This window comes from Carassius carassius, chromosome 29 (assembly GCF_963082965.1).
Source record: "Carassius carassius chromosome 29, fCarCar2.1, whole genome shotgun sequence".
Classification (NCBI taxonomy): domain Eukaryota; kingdom Metazoa; phylum Chordata; class Actinopteri; order Cypriniformes; family Cyprinidae; genus Carassius; species Carassius carassius.
Window position 1 is genome coordinate 7,698,131 of NC_081783.1, and position 18,471 is coordinate 7,716,601.

General features: G+C 37.0%; 2 protein-coding genes across 14 annotated transcripts in view; one reads left to right on the forward strand and one right to left on the reverse strand.

Annotated features, from left to right (window-relative positions):
- The first annotated feature begins 2,534 nt into the window (after positions 1–2,534).
- tex11 (testis expressed 11) lies at positions 2,535–13,174 on the forward strand. Of its 2 annotated transcripts, none has more exons than XM_059515704.1 (29): positions 2,535–2,690; positions 2,921–3,036; positions 3,243–3,327; positions 3,491–3,570; positions 3,652–3,732; positions 3,924–4,043; positions 4,218–4,298; positions 4,420–4,505; positions 4,653–4,710; positions 5,022–5,117; positions 5,204–5,285; positions 5,382–5,460; positions 5,565–5,716; positions 5,796–5,881; positions 6,681–6,818; positions 6,902–7,004; positions 7,633–7,757; positions 7,907–7,992; positions 8,108–8,161; positions 8,243–8,283; positions 8,376–8,453; positions 8,540–8,610; positions 8,733–8,849; positions 10,764–10,836; positions 10,940–11,089; positions 11,655–11,763; positions 11,863–11,968; positions 12,338–12,505; positions 12,823–13,174. In XM_059515704.1, the coding sequence occupies exons 1-29, from the start codon at positions 2,663–2,665 to the stop codon at positions 12,892–12,894; spliced, it is 2,721 nt and encodes a 906-aa protein (XP_059371687.1). In that variant the 5' UTR covers positions 2,535–2,662; the 3' UTR covers positions 12,895–13,174. The 2 variants fall into 2 exon arrangements, with proteins under 2 accessions (XP_059371687.1, XP_059371686.1); XM_059515703.1 differs by having other exon boundaries at positions 11,848–11,968; positions 12,823–13,173.
- LOC132109539 (disks large homolog 3-like) overlaps positions 13,174–18,471 on the reverse strand; it is a 90,026-nt gene continuing 84,728 nt past the window's right edge. For all 12 annotated transcript variants that reach the window (XM_059515691.1, XM_059515695.1, XM_059515692.1 and 9 more), the window contains 6 exons: positions 18,404–18,454; positions 17,793–17,894; positions 17,516–17,688; positions 17,273–17,382; positions 16,204–16,295; positions 13,174–16,051 (listed from right to left, as the gene is read on the reverse strand). In XM_059515691.1, coding sequence (XP_059371674.1) covers positions 15,945–16,051; positions 16,204–16,295; positions 17,273–17,382; positions 17,516–17,688; positions 17,793–17,894; positions 18,404–18,454 — 635 coding nt within the window. In that variant the 3' untranslated portion in view covers positions 13,174–15,944. The remainder of the gene's footprint in view (positions 16,052–16,203; positions 16,296–17,272; positions 17,383–17,515; positions 17,689–17,792; positions 17,895–18,403; positions 18,455–18,471) is intronic.

An 18,471-nucleotide genomic window follows, 5' to 3' on the forward strand; every position in this document is an offset into this window, starting at 1 on the left:
AGGACGCAACGTCACCATAGTAACCCTGCAGCGATGCTCAAGTTCACTCCACGCGCACTTTTCCTAAGAAATTGACCCCACACATATATCTATTAAGATATTTTGTCTAGTATAAATGTAAATGAATTAAATGTTTGTGATATTTCTGTCTGATTAAATGAAAGATTTATTTTTTAAATATCCCACCCAAATGCCTCTTTGAATGTGAAGAGGCTTTTACCCTTGTTTTAAACTAGAATCTTTCAAACCTCAGCGGTCCCTAAAATATCCAGGTGCAAAAGTAAACAGGCATTGTCTGATAACATATCAGCCAAAATACCTTGGAAAAATATTTACAGGTTTTATTTTTAACTTTAGCAACAGGATGTGCAGCTAATTTTATATTAAAGTAAATAATGGTGGCTTCTTTTCACCTTCCAACACCCCATGCTGTGTGGATGCACCACCGACCGTTTGTCTTTTTGATGTTATGAATGGGAACATGCTACTTGCAATGTACGGCATCGCATTGTCCTTTCATGTCCTTCCATCTGAATTATTTCAAATGCACCGGATGTTAAATCTGTTAAAAAGGAATAAAAATGTCAAATACAACACAGTCTATTATAATAAGACATGAGTTTTTCTTCCCATTTATCGGAGGATAATGTGATTAATGTGATAATGTAAGGACCACTGATAATAGTTTACCAGTTGATTTACTTTTGTGACTCAGAAACAGTGAAGGTAGCTGCTAAGATTAAGGATGTAGTTATTTCAACCTACTTTTGATGAAGTGGAATGTCACATATTTTATAAATTACATTTTGTTCTGTAATGTTTATATAGACTTTGTATTTTTTATTTGTTAACAAAAAATTATTATGTTATTTTTGATGAGGTGTGAGGTAAATTGATCATATTTTATTTCACAATGTTTATATATATTATAAAGTAACTGAATTATTACTATAGACCTTTTCCACATTTCTGGGTTTCTCAGCAGTGAAAGTCATCATAGTTGGGTGAATGGGAGAGTACTATAAATATATTTTTTGCATTTCCATTTGCTCAAAAATCAAATGAAAAACTCCACAATAGTGTTTTCATGACTTTCAAAAAAAAAGGAAAAAAAATTAGAGACTGATAACGTCAGTCAGAAGCGAGAACAATGTCATTTTTACTTTTTATTAATTATTATTATTATTATTATTATTTTTAATCTACTTAAAGCTATAAGTTTCTGCTTTCTGGTCTGGGAGGTGAAGTATTTTTAAATCTGGCACAAATGTATAAATATGCCTGTTTATTATTATTTTTATATAATTTATGTTGCAGACTTTAGGAAATTTTGTGTGCAACTCTCTGACCACATGTCATAGGGATCATGTTTGTTTTTTCTTTCTCCTGTGCAATCAAGCCCTCTGAACTGATCACATTTCCCTCAGGCCAGCACGGTGGCTAGATAAGACTCAGGCAGAAACAATTGCTGGAAGCCGAGCACAGAGAGGAGTGGGCTTTTAAGACATCTTATTTTTGAATCTAGTGCAGTGAATACAATAAGAGAGTCCACAACCGATTCTGTGTACGCAGCTTGAGCTCTTTCCTTCAACTCAACAATGACCTCCCCTGTTAAAACAAAAACGCCAGCGTTATCAACACATATTTTCTTGGGAGTGAATAAGGTTCTAACTACCAGAAGGTGATGAATATTATGCTTAAACAATGCTATTATACCATAATGCCCAAATCTTTCAACGGGACAGAGTTGGCAATTCTGAATATACTGCAGTCATGCATGCGTGGAAAGAGTAGCTCTACATTTAACTTAATGCTTCTTTTTGACTTACATCAGTCCTTTAGCTGATTTATTTTATATATACCTTAATAGTATTAAAAACATAAGCTATTTTAAACATTTGTTACTAAAAAGTTAGAAAATGTAACCCTGGACCACAGATAACAATATTCAACAATACATTGTATGGGTCAAAATTATATATTTTTCTTTTATGCCAAAAATCATTAGGATATTAAGTAAAAATCATGTTCCATGAAGATTTTGTAAATTTCCTACCATAAAAATATCTAATTTTATTTTTTGAATAGTAATATGCATTGCTGAACGACTTTAAAGATGCGTTTCTCAATATTTTATTTTATTTTATTTATTGCACACTCAGATTCCAGACTTTCAAATAGTTTTATCTTGGCCAAATAGTGTCCTATCCTAAGAAACCTTACATCAATGGAAAGCTTATTTAGTCAGATTTCAGATGATGTATTAATCTCAGTTTTAAGAAAATAGACTCTTATGACTGGTTTTGTGGTCCATGGTCAGAAATAATTGCATTTTATCATTTATTTTATTGTTTTAGCAATGATAAGTTTTGTTAATACCGCGCTAATAAATTATTGCTCATAATTAGCTCAAATATACATGTGAAATATGTGAGGGAGAGGTGACGGATTGAAAATATTTTAACCGTGTGTGAGACACCACCTTGTGGTCATACAATAGAATTACATTTGAACTGCAGCGCGTGCGTGTTTTTGGCGGTGGATTGTCGCGAGGGGTCGTATTTCTGTCACTGACACACAGAAAATACTGACAAAATATATTCGCCAGTTTTAAATTAGGTTCCTCGACTTGTGTGTCAAAATACACAAACCTGACCGTAATATGGAGCAGTTTGTTGTCGATGTAAAAAGTAAGAATCTATTTTGTGGAAGATATGTGGCAGTTAGCTCTGTCAGGGATTTAACGTTACGTTAGCTGTTTACGTTACGTACGTTTATAAAATAACGGATCTCTTATGGATAATATTAATAATTTTAGCACTATCTGTTGTAATTATTTCAGCTTACCTTGTCATGGAGTGATTTCGCGCAGTACGTGAAGCTGTTTTGTGTTTGAAGGCTGATTTTGTCTCTTTCACAGACCTGTCAGAGAAACTTCTCCACAGACAGATCGATTCAAATTTGGATGAAGTGATTGAGACTCTCTTCAAAGCGATCTCAACTCTAGATGCAGCAGCAAAACTACAGGATTCACAGGTGTGCAATGCCCACCACAGTAGAAATCTATCATGTGTGTTTTTTTTTCCTCTGTCTTGTTTTATCGCGAGCAGGTCTTCTCGTATTTTCTCGTTATCTTGACATAACTTATTTTTTTTTTATTTAAAGTAAGTTAACTCGGAGCTTCTTAGGAATTATGTAATTATGGTTTAATCTTTAATAAATAATGCAATTGTGTTTTGTAGTTGGAGGAAATCGCCATACAGCTGTGGAACTGGGCAGTGACCAAACGTGTTGGCTCAACTATTACAGAAGAGCAGAAGGCCAAAGGTCATTTTTCTCTATCTGCCAATCATCTGCCTTTCCGTTTTGTCATACAGATATTTTTTCCTGTACCAACAAAAGAAAGTAAAAATAATGTCTCCAGATGTTTGAACAGATGTCAATTATTTGATAAACTACAAATTTGTTTAACTCACTGCACATGTTTCAGTGCGTCATGTGGCATGCAGACTTCTGTATTTATGCGGGCCTGAGAACCCATCAGAGAATATTGTTCGCAAGCAGATACTGGTTTGTGAAGTCTGTTTTTGTTTTGTTTTTATCTATTTAGATTTGCTGTATGTGAATGTAACTCTAAAATGTCTTTCTCAGATGGCAAGTAAAACTGGAAGAACATGGCTTGATTGCAAAAAACCCAAAGTTGCTGATGATTTTTTGAGCCTTGCTGACAGTGTACGTACATTATGAATGCAATCTCACTATGAAGACAACAAAAATAGATTTTGCATGTATGCAAAAATAAATGTATGAATAAAATATAATATACATGCAGACACTGTATATTGGAGCATTGAAAATACTCATGATTATTATTCTAATTTATTGACTCTGAGATTAAGAAACTAAGAATAATACTTTCACAGAGCCTGGAGACTCTTTACAGCAGACTCACTTCCCATGGAGATTGTGCAGAAGATATAAACACACCAAAGGGAGACATCGAGAAAGATCTGCTGCGGGTTTTGTCATATCAAGCTGAATCTGTGAGCAGAGATTTCTAAGCCTAAAATTAATTTCTGAATACTCTGGAACCACTGGATCAAATGTATATTTCATATTTGAGATTTAGCAGATTATTGCAATGGTTTTACAATTTACACATATATTTACATTTTAATTTTTTTTTAGATTGAAATTATTCTCTGTTGTCTCAATAGGCAGTTTCTCAAGAACAACATGAAGAGGCAGTGTCATGCATACAGCGATGTAAAGAAATGCTTCTGCGTCTCCCTAAAGAGGTGGACAAACTTGTCATCAGCTTGTCAAGTGGTGTCATTGCTTTGATTTGAGAGATAGATTTAGAAAATACAAACTTTTTAAAAAGAAAATAAAAACACCCTTTTGTGAAATTTCCTTTAGACTGGCTATCTCTCTCTCATCTGTTACAACTTTGGAGTCGACACTTACAGTCAGGGAAAGCATGAAGAGAGCACATTTTGGCTAAGGTAGGGATATCTGTAATTGTAATATCTGTTTTGTATTTTAATATATTTAACATTTCCATTTAACTTTTGTTACTACAATATAATTAGTAAAACTATAATTTTAATATTTACACACTTCCTTATATATAAACTTTTTCTGCATTTCAGCCAAAGTTATGATATAGGCAAGATGAATATGAAGTACTCACCAGGATCAGAGATGCAAGTAAGAAATATTAGTCAGCACTGAAATTAACAGCTAGATATACAGTGAGATCAAAAATTTGACCATTAATAAAAAATTTTGATCATTATAAATTAATGTCATTTATAGAAATGTGTCAGATTCTCTCATCAGAATAATATATGGAGTATATTATTAAAAAGTAATGTGCATTCACACACAATCACATTTAATGTCAAAGTCCAAACTCGGTTTATTTCCATGTCTAAATTGAATCCCAGAATTTCAGATTGGTCTCAGACATTTTTTTGCATTACCTGGATGCATTGTAATTTTACTTCCCATTCCTCCAGGCCAAAGTTTTGAGGCTTCTTGCAAAGGTTTATTTGGATTGGGACTGTCAGAAGTACCTGGAGAAAGCTCTTCATGCTGTGAGCTTGGCAAATAAGGTAAAGTGCTCCCCATGCAACCAGACTTTGACAAAGACCATCAGACTGGACTGTAGCACACACATCTTTTTATTGTTTTTTTTCAGGAGCATATGCAGTTGTCAGGTCTGTATCTGAAGATTCAAATCCTAATTAAAAGCCGAAGCCCAGATGAGGCAATAAAGTCTGGTGAGCCTGGTATCTCTACTTAAAGTGCGGTTTGTATATAGTGTGTTTTCTACCCCACAAATGTGTCCCTTCTTAACATGTTCCTTTCAACGTCAGGGCTGTCAGAGCTACTGGACTCTGAGGTTCCTCTGGAAGTGTGCTTGAGCACAGTCAAACTGCTCGTGGAAGAGAACAGGTATGATCTCTCATCTCCCGAAACAGGCACAAAAAATCATCTTCTTGAAATCTGTGGTTGAAAAGGCCAGGTATTACAGAAACACTGACATGTTGTCGTTTCAGGGAGGCTCTGGCCTTTGACTTCCTAAAGAGGGTTTGTCAGCACTTTGAGTCGTCTCCTGAACTGGGCTCTGCTCTGCTCATGCATATAGAGCTGCTGCTGCAGCGGGACAAAGAGCTGCTGGCCAAGCAGAAGATTGAGGATGCTATCACGGGTAATTTTCATTCAATGTTAGTAGCCAAGAATGTGTTTCATGTCATTACTGAATTGTGTGTTTAATAATTGTTTTCTAGGATATTACACTGGAAAACAACTAGCACCTCAGACTCTATCATCTCTCCACCTTCTTCTGTGGGATAGAGCTTCCAAAAACTTTGAAGTACTACATCAGTTTTATGTGTTAAAATATATTTTAAAACCATGTTTAGAAATGCAATAAATATTTTGGATTGAATAATCATTCAATTACAAATAAGAGTACCATTACCTCCATTGAAAACATTTTATCATACCCTACCTCAAAAGTTTGGGGTCAGTGAGTTTTTTTTTTTACGTTTTTGGAAGAAGTGTCTTATTTTCACCAAGGCTGAATTTGTTTGATCAAAATTATGGTTAAAACAGTGATATTGTGAAATTTCAAATTACAGTTCATCCATTCTTCAGTGTTATCTGTCAGAAATTATTCTAATTTGCTGATCTGCTGCTCAAGTAACTGTTGAGTTACTTAGTATGTTTGTGGAAGCCATGATACAAAAAAGATTCTCAGGATTCTTTGATAGGAAGTTAAAAAGAACAGCATTTTTTAGGAAATAGAAATATTTTGCAACAATATATATTTGCTGTCACTTTTTGGTCAATTTAATGCATCCTTGCTGAATAAAGATACCGTATTTTTCAGACTATATGTCGCACCTATGTCGCATCAGTCCAAAAATACGTCATGACGAGGAAAAAAACATGTATAAGTCACACTGGACTATAAGTCACAGGACCAGCCAAACTATGAAAAAAAGAAAAATAATATTTCACCCAAACTTTTGACCAGTAGTGTGTATAAAGAGTGGGTCTGTTTTTTTTTTTTTGTTTGTTTTTATATAGTACTATATAGTTGCAGCATGAATCAAGTAGAGCTAGTTTGAGTTCAGTGAGACAGATGTCATGTTTGTTGTCTTGCACAGGCCAAGAACTATTCTGAAGCTCTGGAGTGGTATAACTACTCCCTGAGCTTCTACAGAGCAGGCGAGTTGGATCAAAACCTTGCTAAACTGCAAAGAAACAGATCCACCTGTTTCCTGCACCTGCATCAACTCGAGAAGGTAACGTCTCATTACATGGACACAAGTTTTCATACAAACATGTCTGTTGTGAAAGTTGCCACATTGTTTAATTCTTGTTGAAGGCTAAAGAGGCTGTAGAAAAGGCAGCAAGGATTGACCCAAGCAACATTTTTACACAGTTCAACATCTACAAGATTGCTGTACTGGAAAACAATGCAGAGAAAGGTAAGGGAGAGGATGTAAAGTCACATGAGTGCCTCAGGTGTCTCATGCAAAACCTAGAAACATCAGTCACCAGGAAGTTTCATGGCAATTAATAAAAGAACGTAGCTGACTGGCTATATATTGATCTTTTGATTTGTACTATAATATGTAACCGCTTTTATACTTTTAGTCTGCAAGGAAGCGTTAAGTTACAAAAGATTTCTAATTCAAATAAATGCTGAATTTTCTATTTCTTTAAGAATCCTGAACAAATGTACCATAGTTTCCATAAAAAATATTAAACAGCATAAATGTTTTTAACATTGACAACATTAGGAAATATTTCTAGAGCAGAAAATCATTGTGACTAATTCCTGAAGGACCATGTGACACTGAAGACTGGAGTAATGACTGCTCAAAATTCAGCTTTACCATCACAGGAATATATTACAATTTTAATTGAATCAAAATAGATAGCAATTGTTTTAAATTGTAATAATCTTTCGTGGTGTTATCACTGTCCTTTGAATATAAGACAAAAAATCCTACCGACCCCACATTTTTGAATGGTATAAAATGGAAAGCTGCAGAAATCACTATAAATGTTTAAAAGCTGATGTGAATGGCTGTCTTTAATGTGTTTAATAAGCTGCCGCGGCTCTGAGAGAGATTGGCGCTCTGGCTCAGAATCCGGTCACCAGTGAGGACCGACTGCTAGTGACTGAGAACGCTGCTGCAAACCTCCTCAGCCTGGCCGCACAGATCGCCCTCGAGGTTGGCCATATTATACCAGTTTCCTTTGACTTTTCTCTCATCTGTGTATTTCAACAGAATAATATTATAAGACAGCAGTCACTGTGCCTTTTTGTTTAGTTTAATAAGCCACATAATTGTCGGAACCTCAGCAGTATTTTTCACCACAGCATGAGCAGCAGGAAACAGCCATCAAAGCCCTTGAGAGTCTGTGTGAACGCTCACAAGATGTTACTCAAATCCTCACTGCCTTGAGGTCGGTCACACATTCATTTTGACCTAAGACCCTAAGCTTCAGCCCATAATACTTATATCAGCAGCAAACAGAGCACATCAAGTATCTCTGCTATAAAAACATATTTCTTTGTCAGGTGTTTAGTACGACTTTTTCTTACAACAATGGAAAACATCAGTGAGGAAAACAGGTTAGTAGATCAGCGGTGCAGTGGCGCAAATTCAGCAAAGCTGCAACTCTAGCAATCACACACTCTCTGTTATTAAAACAGGAATGCCAACTTGGATATCCTCTTGTCATACCTAAAAACAGGTACATTTACCCATAATATTTCATTACACTGTGTTGTTTTAATCAGTCGTATTTCTCCACACTGATTTACTGTGTGCATACTGAATTTACAGCGCTTGAAAAATTATCACAAATTCATGGCCACGGAGCACAGCAGCATTCAGAAGACGCCAACTGGTTCAGGAGAATCGGTGCTTTACTCCTAAACCTCAATCTTTTGAGACATTTATTTATTTGTTGGTTGTGTTTGATTGATTGTGTGTGTTGTCTTTGTCAGCGTGGAACTCTGCCCTGCAGTGTGAGCACAGTCCTGTGAGGATGAGGGATTTCTTTCTTCTCTCCTTCCAGGTAAGTTCAAGCACAGTTCCTCTAAGTAGCTGTAGGCTAGTTCATAATCACATATGCTGATACTGTAGCTGTAGTTAAGTGAAGTTAAAGCGAGATGTGTGCTGTGCTGTCTGGCTGGGCAGCTGTCACAGATGTGCGCCCCAGACCGAGGTGTGTTGATGGGGCAGAAGACATGTCTGCTGATGGCCGCTGCTGCGTCTCTGGAGATCTGCAGGAGCTCTGATCACACTGAGCAACAGGTGGATCACTCACTCGTTTTAGCTGTCCATCACTTCCACCTTGTTAAACAATAACCAGGAGACAAGAGGCATTTTGTTTGCTTTTTAAAGTCAAGGTGGAGCCTTGAAACTTGACCCTGTACAAATTCTGAAGATGGACTAAAGTCGTATGTTTAAAATCCTTTAAAATAATTTCAAGGGGTTTCTAAGTGAAATTCCTTTTTGCTTTCTTAAGCTACAAACCAAGGCCTCCTATTGTCCACAACACTATTCGGAGGCCCATTACTCTATAAATAACATTTCTGGATTCCAGAACTTGAACATTCTTAAAGGGATAAGTGAACACAAAAGAAGATATTTTAGAGAATGTTGGTAACCAAACAGTTGCTGATAGCCATCAACTTCCATGCTATTTATTTTTTCAATACTGTGGAAGTCAATGGCTACCAGCAATGGTTTGGTTACAAACATTCTTCAGAATATCTTCTTTGTGTTCAAAAGAAACTCATGCAGGTTTGGGTGTCAGGTCAGAGTGAGTAAATGATGATAACATTGTAATTTTTGTGTGAACTATCCCTGAAGTTTCCCATAATATCTAACCAATGACTTTCCCAGTCATTTGTGATATACAGGACAAGGGACAAGGAAAAATAATATTTTTTAAATTTATTTTTAACTCACACTTTCCAAAAATGTATTATTAAAATGTACCGTATTTCCCGGACTATAAGTCGCACCTTTCTTCATAGTTTGGCTGGTCCTGCGACTTATAGTTAGGTGCGACTTATTTATCAAAATTAATTTGACATGAACCAAGAGAAATGAACTAAGAGACATGAACCAAGAGAAAACATTACCGTCTACAGCCACGAGAGGGCGCTCTATGCCGCTCAGTGCTCCTGTAGCCTACACTGAAGACATAGAGCGCCCTCTCGCGGCTGTAGACGGTAATGTTTTCTCTTGGTTCTAAATAAATGCGACTTATAGTCCAATGCGACTTACCCTTATGAAACAAAAATATATTGCAGTATATTGGAAAATATCATGTAATATATTAGGCATATATTCTTATATATATTTATTTTTTCCAATATATTGCAATATATTGAAAGCGGCAATCATTTGTATATTTTGCAATATATTGTGTAATATATGTATCATCAATATATTATTAAATGTATTCAAATATATAATATTTTAGAAAATAAAAAGGGAAATTAATATATTACAATATATCACAATATATTTTAAGAAATATATTGGTAAATATATTTTCCTTTCGTAAGGGTATATATGTTTTTTTCCTCATCATGACGTATTTTTGGACTGATGCGACTTATACTCAGGTGCGACTTATAGTCCGAAAAATACGGTAATGATTTTTCCAGGCCTAGAAATCACACTTAGGCAACATAACTAATCCAGGTTTTCCCTGTTTCATCAAAGAAAATAAAAACTAGGCAAATTAAATTAAGAAATATTGTACTTTCTAGTTAATTTAGCTTAATTTTAATGGCTGAATAGTTATTTGATTTAAAATTTTGGCTCCCTCTGAGGTTTGCCTAGAATCACTTTTCTAGGGGTTGCAAAATTAAAAAGAAATGTTTTATATATGCAATATTTACATACAATTATTAAAGAAGAATATTCATTTATTTATTATTTGTAAGTCTAACAAAAAAATACTCTTATTTGAATATACTGACAGCTCTTCATTTTGTTAATGAAAACGAAATAATTATTTCCAGCAGAAGTTCAAAAGCAAATATCAAAGCCCATGTTGGGTGTTCTCCAGTACTGTTTTTGACAATGGGAGACCTTGAAGTTGGAGAGTTTTGAGAAACACTACTCCACATGTTCTCTGATCTCAGTTTATTCTTATAACTATGACTAACCAGCAGAGGGCGCAGTGTATAATATCTGCTGTGCTTTCAGACCGAGCTCCTGACCCAGACTCTAGAGCATATTCAGCTCTGTAAAGAGATCTGGACCACCATCAAAGCATCAGGTGTTTTCATTCTTTTATATATGTTGGATTCTAAAAGCAGACTCTACCTGTTTCTCCAGAATGACAAGAATCTTAAGCATCTTTCTGGCACATACTTTCCTAGGCACTTCCTCTAAAGACAAAACAGACACATTATTGCTGCTCTACGAGTTTGAAGCCCGGGCCAAATTAAATGATCCAAAGCTTGAATCTGTGCTCGAATCAGTTTTGGAACTGGATTACATTGAGACCAAGCTGCTAGAAATGATCGCAGGTGAGCTTCTAGAACCATATCCTTTTTTTCTTTTCTTTTTTTTTTTTTTGTATTGCATATTTAAAAATGTATGGATGGTGAAATTCTGACTGAATGTGTGGATATACACTTACATTCAAAAGTTTGGGCTCAATTTATTAATTACTTTTTTTTTTCTTTTTTTTTTTAAGAACTGAATACTTTATTCATCAAGGGTACACTAAATTGATCAAAACTGACAGTAAGGACTTTTAATGTTAAAAAGTCGAAAGATTTTTATTTCATGTAAAGGCTGTTCTTTTGACCTTGTTATTCATTATTATTCATGAGTTTCCATAAAAATATTAAGCAGCATGACCGTTTTCAACATTGATAAAAACGATTCTTGGGCACTAAATCAGCATATTAGAATGATTTCTGAAAAATCTTGTGACACTGAAGCCTGGAGTAATGGCTTCTGAAAACAGCTTTGCTATCACAAATAAATTACATTTTAATATATATATTTTTTTGATCAAATAAATCTGACACCAAACTTTAAAATGTTAGTGTATAAAATACTATAAGCTCTGATGGTCCTGTACAGTCCTGGCGATGGAACCACCGGCCCATTACCCTGTTCTGTGTAAGAAAGCACTGAGGATCGCCTTGTCCCTGCACAGAAAACAGCCACAGGTCGACCTCACACGCTGCAGGTCAGACTAGCCACACTGATAGACAGCAAAAGACACCAAACTGTTCCTTGAATGACACACACCTTATACATGTGTGTGTCACAGTAACTGTTTACACAGCCTGATTCAGCTGACCCTGCCGAGCGGCGTGTCTGAGGTGCAGCCTTGCATGCTGGAGGAAGTGTGGGCCTACTATGAGGAAGCTCTTTCCATCATAGCAACCGCAGTGAGTTGGTTACTGTGACTCAGCAGCCATCACACACGACCCACTGCAGCTCAGCTTCGCAATTATCCCCATCTTTAAAAGAATCTCCTGTTTCTGTCAATGGGCTTTTAGTTATGCCTCATTTCCCAGATGCTCCATTCACCAGCTTCTTCCTGCCAATTTAGATGCTAATTTGAAATCTCGCCCGTGTCCTTTATCTTGAAGTAGCGTTGCAGAAAACGTGCATAAGCATCGGGAGTGCTATTCTGAATTTGTGACTGTCACGACACCATCGATATGAAATCACATTATATAATTCCACAGCTATTATTATAGCATCTGATCCATCCTCCTTGATATCACTAACAGACATCTTGCTTTTTCACACAGCCCGAGGACTTTCCAGAACTGGAGATCCTGTGGCTGCTGACCCGAGCGTGGAATACAGGAATCCTGCTCTACAGTCTAGCCCAGTATCCCGAGGCGGAGAGGTGGTGCGGGCTGGGAATGAGCTTCCTGAAGCACCTGGGCTCTCTGCAGGACAGCTATCATTCTCAGGTAACACTGCAGGAGGCTGCCGGGCCGGGCCGCTCTACAGCTGTTAGAGCACTGGATTTCACTGTCATGTTTCATATTCTCATTGCCTCAAGTCAGGTGCGCGAGCTGCTTTTTTCATCACCTCAGTAGGAGGTTTAATTAGAACAGCAGGGTTGGTTACAGCTATGTGGGTCGGTAGTTAAAGCAACACAGTAGTTCAAGCTAGTAGTTTAAATGTGTCATTTGGCAAGATCGAAGTCAAGAATTCACAAGATAATATTCAATAAAAACATTTTGTGGCAAGGTGTGAATAAAATACATGAAATGCGTCTCCCCAGATGGCGGGTCTGTACAGTGAGGTGTTGGACAGGCTGGATAAAGCAAAGAAGAATCTCATTATTGAGGAGTAAATGACAGCGGCTTCAGTCGCAGATGGAGATCTCAGGTCTAACTGCACGTGTTTAATATGAAGTGTGAATTTCTGTGCATGTTTTTGAGAAGCTAAGAGATGTACAATGCATCTGAGGGGTTTGTTCGTACAGTTATGAAATGGTTCATATTCATTTAATCGGAAATATTTTTGTCAGTATTATTTTATTACCTGTCATCCTGTTATCTGTTTGAGCTTTCCTCAGTTGACTAGTTCAAAACAGCTGCATTGCGATACAAAACAAATAAAAATGCATGCATTGAAATCGTAACAGAGTCACATAGTTTATTTCCAAACAAATAAACTCTTGTCCAGTCCAAAAAAAGAACAAAACAAAACAAAAATAATAATAATCGGTAGGACTGTGTTCCTTCTTGACCAGGATATAAAAGAGCAATTTTCCTTGTGTCCTGATGGGTTGTTCCACCTGTAATCATGGGGAGGACACTACTGTACAATCAAAGGGTTCATATTTGCAAGCACTTACTGCACAGGTGTGCTGTCACATCAAAAAATCATAATCACTCATAAAGACAAATCAGACCAATTCCCTCCCCATTTCAAGCTCGTGCCTTCCGCAGCAGAGACACTCATTAGTACACCAGAGCTGTTCTGATTCAATCCACTTGATTAGAAATATAGTACAATAAATCAAAATTCTTTGGGCTTCACCAACACGGCTGACCGCAATCAAGTGCGAGCGGTCACCTGCTTTTCCGCTCGTCACCTCAGTGGACCAGATCTATGCTAAAATGTGTTATTTAAGCTCCTGGTTTACTTTAATATCAATCTATGGGTTGCTGTCCACACGTCTTTTTATATATTTATATTTATATATATTTTTACATTTGTTTTTCATCTATACACTCAGACAAGTTCCACAAGATTCACAAGTAGACAGGCCGTATTGTAAGGAAGCTGGTTCCCGACTCACTAAAAAATGTTCTGATAGGCAGCTGAAGATATTTTTTTCTATAGAGAAATACCAACATTACGGCACATTTGTATGGAAATTAATCTGAGAATAAATTCAAAGTTTACTTACCTGACATTTGTGATTTATAAAACATGTTTGTCCCAGTTGTATCACACATGCATGAAGCACAAGTGAGGGGGATATTTACACTTTACAGCTATCATACCCATTAAAACAGTCTGTAAGCAGTTTATAAATGGCTCTGTTCCCTTCGATTATTCCCTGAACTCTGGTTTTGACACAGGTATGACAGCTGATTTCGCAGAGATGCTTGGTAGGTGAGCGCACCTGTTAAGAAAATGCCTGTGGGGTGGGGCGGGGGAAGAGAGTGGGCCCAAGAACTTCCCTCGGGATCCAGACTTCTTGATACAGAAAGAAAGATCGAAGGAAGTACTGTACTTCTGTATCCTGTTATGTCACAATCCCATTCCCTCCAGCTGAGCCCAAGGGCGACCACAGACATAGTGCTTACAAAGTGTTTAAAAAAAAACAAAGAGGACTAAATATTTAGAATACACAGGTATAATATATCAGCATGTCTGGGTGTTCAGTTAGAGGAGAGAAAATCATCCCTTTGAGTTCGTACTCTCTATTCCATCACAATATGATCGCGGCCCTTTAGTAGTGTAAAAAAAAAAAAAAAAAATTGTAGTAATTATCCATCAGATTCCTGAGCTCGCCAAGCTCGTCCTGGCACAAGGCTCAACACAGTGGAGTAAACATCAGCCCGGAAATGAAGGAGCAGAAGAAAAAATATATCGTTTAAAAGCTTTCATTACAAAGAACAGATTTAATCAAACCATCGTCGAGTTCTGGGGTAAACGGTCAATTTCAGGCTCCACTAACGCTTTAATATCAAGAAGGACATCCAATACAATTATTGTCTTGATTCTACCCGTTTTAAGGCTGCGCTCCTGGGCAGCTAACAGGACAGTACCTTGTTACCGTTCAGTCTGAAGAGAATATAGTCATGGAAGGTAGAGGAAGTGCAAGTGGGCTGTCTGCTTTTTAACAACTACAATGGCGGCCGAAATTGGATTTTGCTTAAGACAAAAAAGCTTTGCAAAAAAGGATTTCACAGAGGTAAGACACTTAAGTCTATTGCACTCACAAGTTAGGCCTCCAATAGGATAGGGAAACTCACAAATAGCAGTAAAATCCGAGTCTCCCTCTAAGCACTGATAGGTTGAATATTGTGTCCCCCCCACGATTGACAGGAATTTGACAGAAGCGTTTATTCATCATAAGGCAGTTTGGTGGTCTGCAGAGAGCCCAGTTACACCTGTCTACCCCCATCTTTGATACAGAGCAGCCAAAACCACAAGAAAGAACACAAAAACCCAAAGACAAGTAAATGAAATCAAACAGCCCTCAGAGTAGACAATTCTAGTGAAGTGTAAAATGTGTACCGTATCATGTAGTAAAATCTATCCGTAGGGTTTTTATTTTCCATGTGATTTCAGTTATAGAAATGAAGACTCAAACCCAAAGTTTTCCATTTTGTTCTGCCTCTGAACGCATCGCCATACAAACGGCCAGGCAGCCGATCGAGTAAAGCAAGCTGGTTTATGAGTTCTGTTTTGAAGTTTATCCGTTAGAAACATGAGCAGTGATGGTACCATCAGCAGGTTTGATCTGTATCTAGTCCTCATAAAAAAACCTCACACAGCATCCTCGAACGTCTTTTTCTATGAAATCGAATGAACGTATACAAGGTTCCTGCTTATGCCACCATCTCCAAATCCCTGGCTCCCCGTTCTCGCTTCGTTGAGACATTCTCATCTTCAAGTGCGTCCGAAACACACGAAAGGATTCGCTCAGGTTTCCCTTTTGTTTTACATGACAAAAAATTTCTTTAGGAATGGCATTTCCAATCTTGAATGGAATTGCTGAGAAACTCATGCAGGGGTGTGCACAGTCACAGTAATGGTGATAAGATGTCTTTCAATTAAGGGTAACATAATGATGACACTAAAACTTGATTTGAAACATATTAGTGAAAGGGAAAGAAAGGTGGCGGTGGTCAGGTGGGGGGCTCCGTGGAGGCGGCAAGCTCAGAGCTTCTCTGCGGACGGGATCCAGATGTAAGGGCCTGACTGCTCCTCTATGATCAGCTTGATTTTATTATAGATCTCATCTAGTGAGTCACCCTGGACTATGGCTGTTGGAACAGAGGAGAGAGAGAGAGAGAGAGAGAGAGAGAGAGAGAGCAACAGTCATACTACAGCACACTGTTAAACAGTAACAGAGGGGCTGGACTAAAAGATTCCCTCTGGATACAGTTAAGAGAATTCACATAATGGTGGGGCTTACCTGTAAAATACTCTCCAAACTCTTGTTCGAGCTTCATTGCCTTATCAAAGACTTTGTTGGCTTGCTCATATGTCTGCCTCTTATTCATTTCCCTGATAAGCACAAAGAAGTGCATTACTTATTTCACATTGCATAAGCACATGCACAGAATTACGAGACAAAATGTAGATAACTACCATTTAAAAGTTTTAAAGTATTTTTTTCACCAAGGCTGCATTTATTTGAAAATTTTTTAAAAAAAATAAAAATAGTTTACAGTAACTGAAATATTATTACAATTTAAATTGGCCTATTTTAATATTTTGTGATGGCAAAGCGGATTTTTTAGAAGCCACTACTCTAGTGTCACATGATCCTTCACAAATCGTTCCAATATGTTGATTTAGTGCTCAATAAACATTGCTCCTTATTCTAAAAACAGTTGTGCTGCTTAATTTATTTGAAATAGAAAAAGTTTCTAACAAAAATATAGAACCTTATAGAATAGAATGTAACATTCTAACAAAACAAACATGATATACATGTGTTATGGAAATTTTTAGTTTTGCTAATCTTGCATTGATTGCATTAATCTCATTTAAGTATATTTTTAACATAATGATCAAGGTAGTATATATAGTACATGGGGACATTGAGTTATTTTCTGTAACTTGTGCACATAACTGCTTTAGGTTGAAAAACAACATTTGAGGGTAAACTGTGTACCAGAGATGGGCAGTTTTTGAGAGTAACCAGGCATCTACGATGAGATGTGCATGTATTATGGGGTGATGTGCACTGAGCAACATGATTGGCTCAAAGGTCCTAGTCTGTCCTTCAATGTGTCTTTTTACATACTATAAAAAGTGGTCTTTGAGTCTGTGTGTTATCTCTTTGCACACAGACTCAGAAGCTGTGTGTAAACCAGATCATTCTCTGTAGAGAATTAAAGCAATACTAATACAAAACTCTGTTTGGTTTTTCATTCTCAGTCTCTACAAATTGTTATTGAATTAGAATTTCCACAACACATGACACCAAACCTTTGAACAGTAGTGTATATATTTAATTTACAAAATCCTAAACTTACATTAGGGCCTCCACAGATTTTGGCTTGATGAAAATGGCGATTGGATAGAGCTGTGCTTGCTGCAGTCGCTTTATGGCGTTCCCAGACACATCCAGGATACAATGTTTTCCCTACAAGAGGATTAAAGAAACCCTTTCATCGCATGTCACACTTTCACTGCACAGCAATTGCCACAGGGAAAATATTCAAGGATTAAACAGGAGATCAGATCCTCTGGCATGTTTACACAAGGGAGTCACTGACCCTTTCAGCCACTGCCCGGACAGACAGGATGCTGGTCCCATACAGATTCTCATTGAACTGGCCGGCCTCTATAAATTTGTTGTCCTGAATGTCCTTCTCCATTTGCTCCCTTGAAGCCACAAAGTGGTAGTCCTGACCGTCCATCTCATTCTCTCGTTGAGGACGAGTTGTATCTGAAGAAACATGTTTATGTCTTGCTTTACTTTTACATGTACTTCTAAAACATTGATGATAAAGATGTTGTATAGCCAGCATGGCCTTTTCTTATTACACTCACGTGGGACGCAGGATCCAAACTTGTGGGGAAACTCCGAGATCAAGTCATCATTTACTCTGTCCTTCATTGGACCCAGGATAATCACAGGCCTTGTGTAATGGACTGAAAAGAAAGCCAAATCAATGCTGGTCAAAAACTTCCAGCCTTGAGAATAATGTCTTGGCTTTCCTCATGGAGGATATTTAACGGAAAACAGGATTTTTTTTAAAAAATTTTATACAAGCTCCCTCCCCAGTCCACACAGACCTTTTAAGAAAACTAAACTGCAAACAGATCATTAACAAATGGTCACATTATCAGATGAAGTTCATATTTGCATATCAACTATTGTTTATTCAACACCTTGACCCACAAAAAAACTGCTTTAACTATGACACATACACTTCACGTTAAGAAAGTAAGGCATCATAAAATGTTGTTTCCATATAGAAATCCTGAAGCGAGAAGGTTAAACAGTCTGTTTAACTCTAATAGTTCACACTGCTACAACAAACACAAACACACCCAACTTGTGTCAGTATACTTGAGCAGAGAAAAGTATGGGAATTGGTAAAGCTAATGTAAAGCTAAATTACAACCTTATAAAAAAATATACAATTCTGAATACTTACTCTCCTGTCGAATAACTGGCTCATATGATAGAATTGTGTCTTCCTGACCCTCTGCATGACGAGAAAAC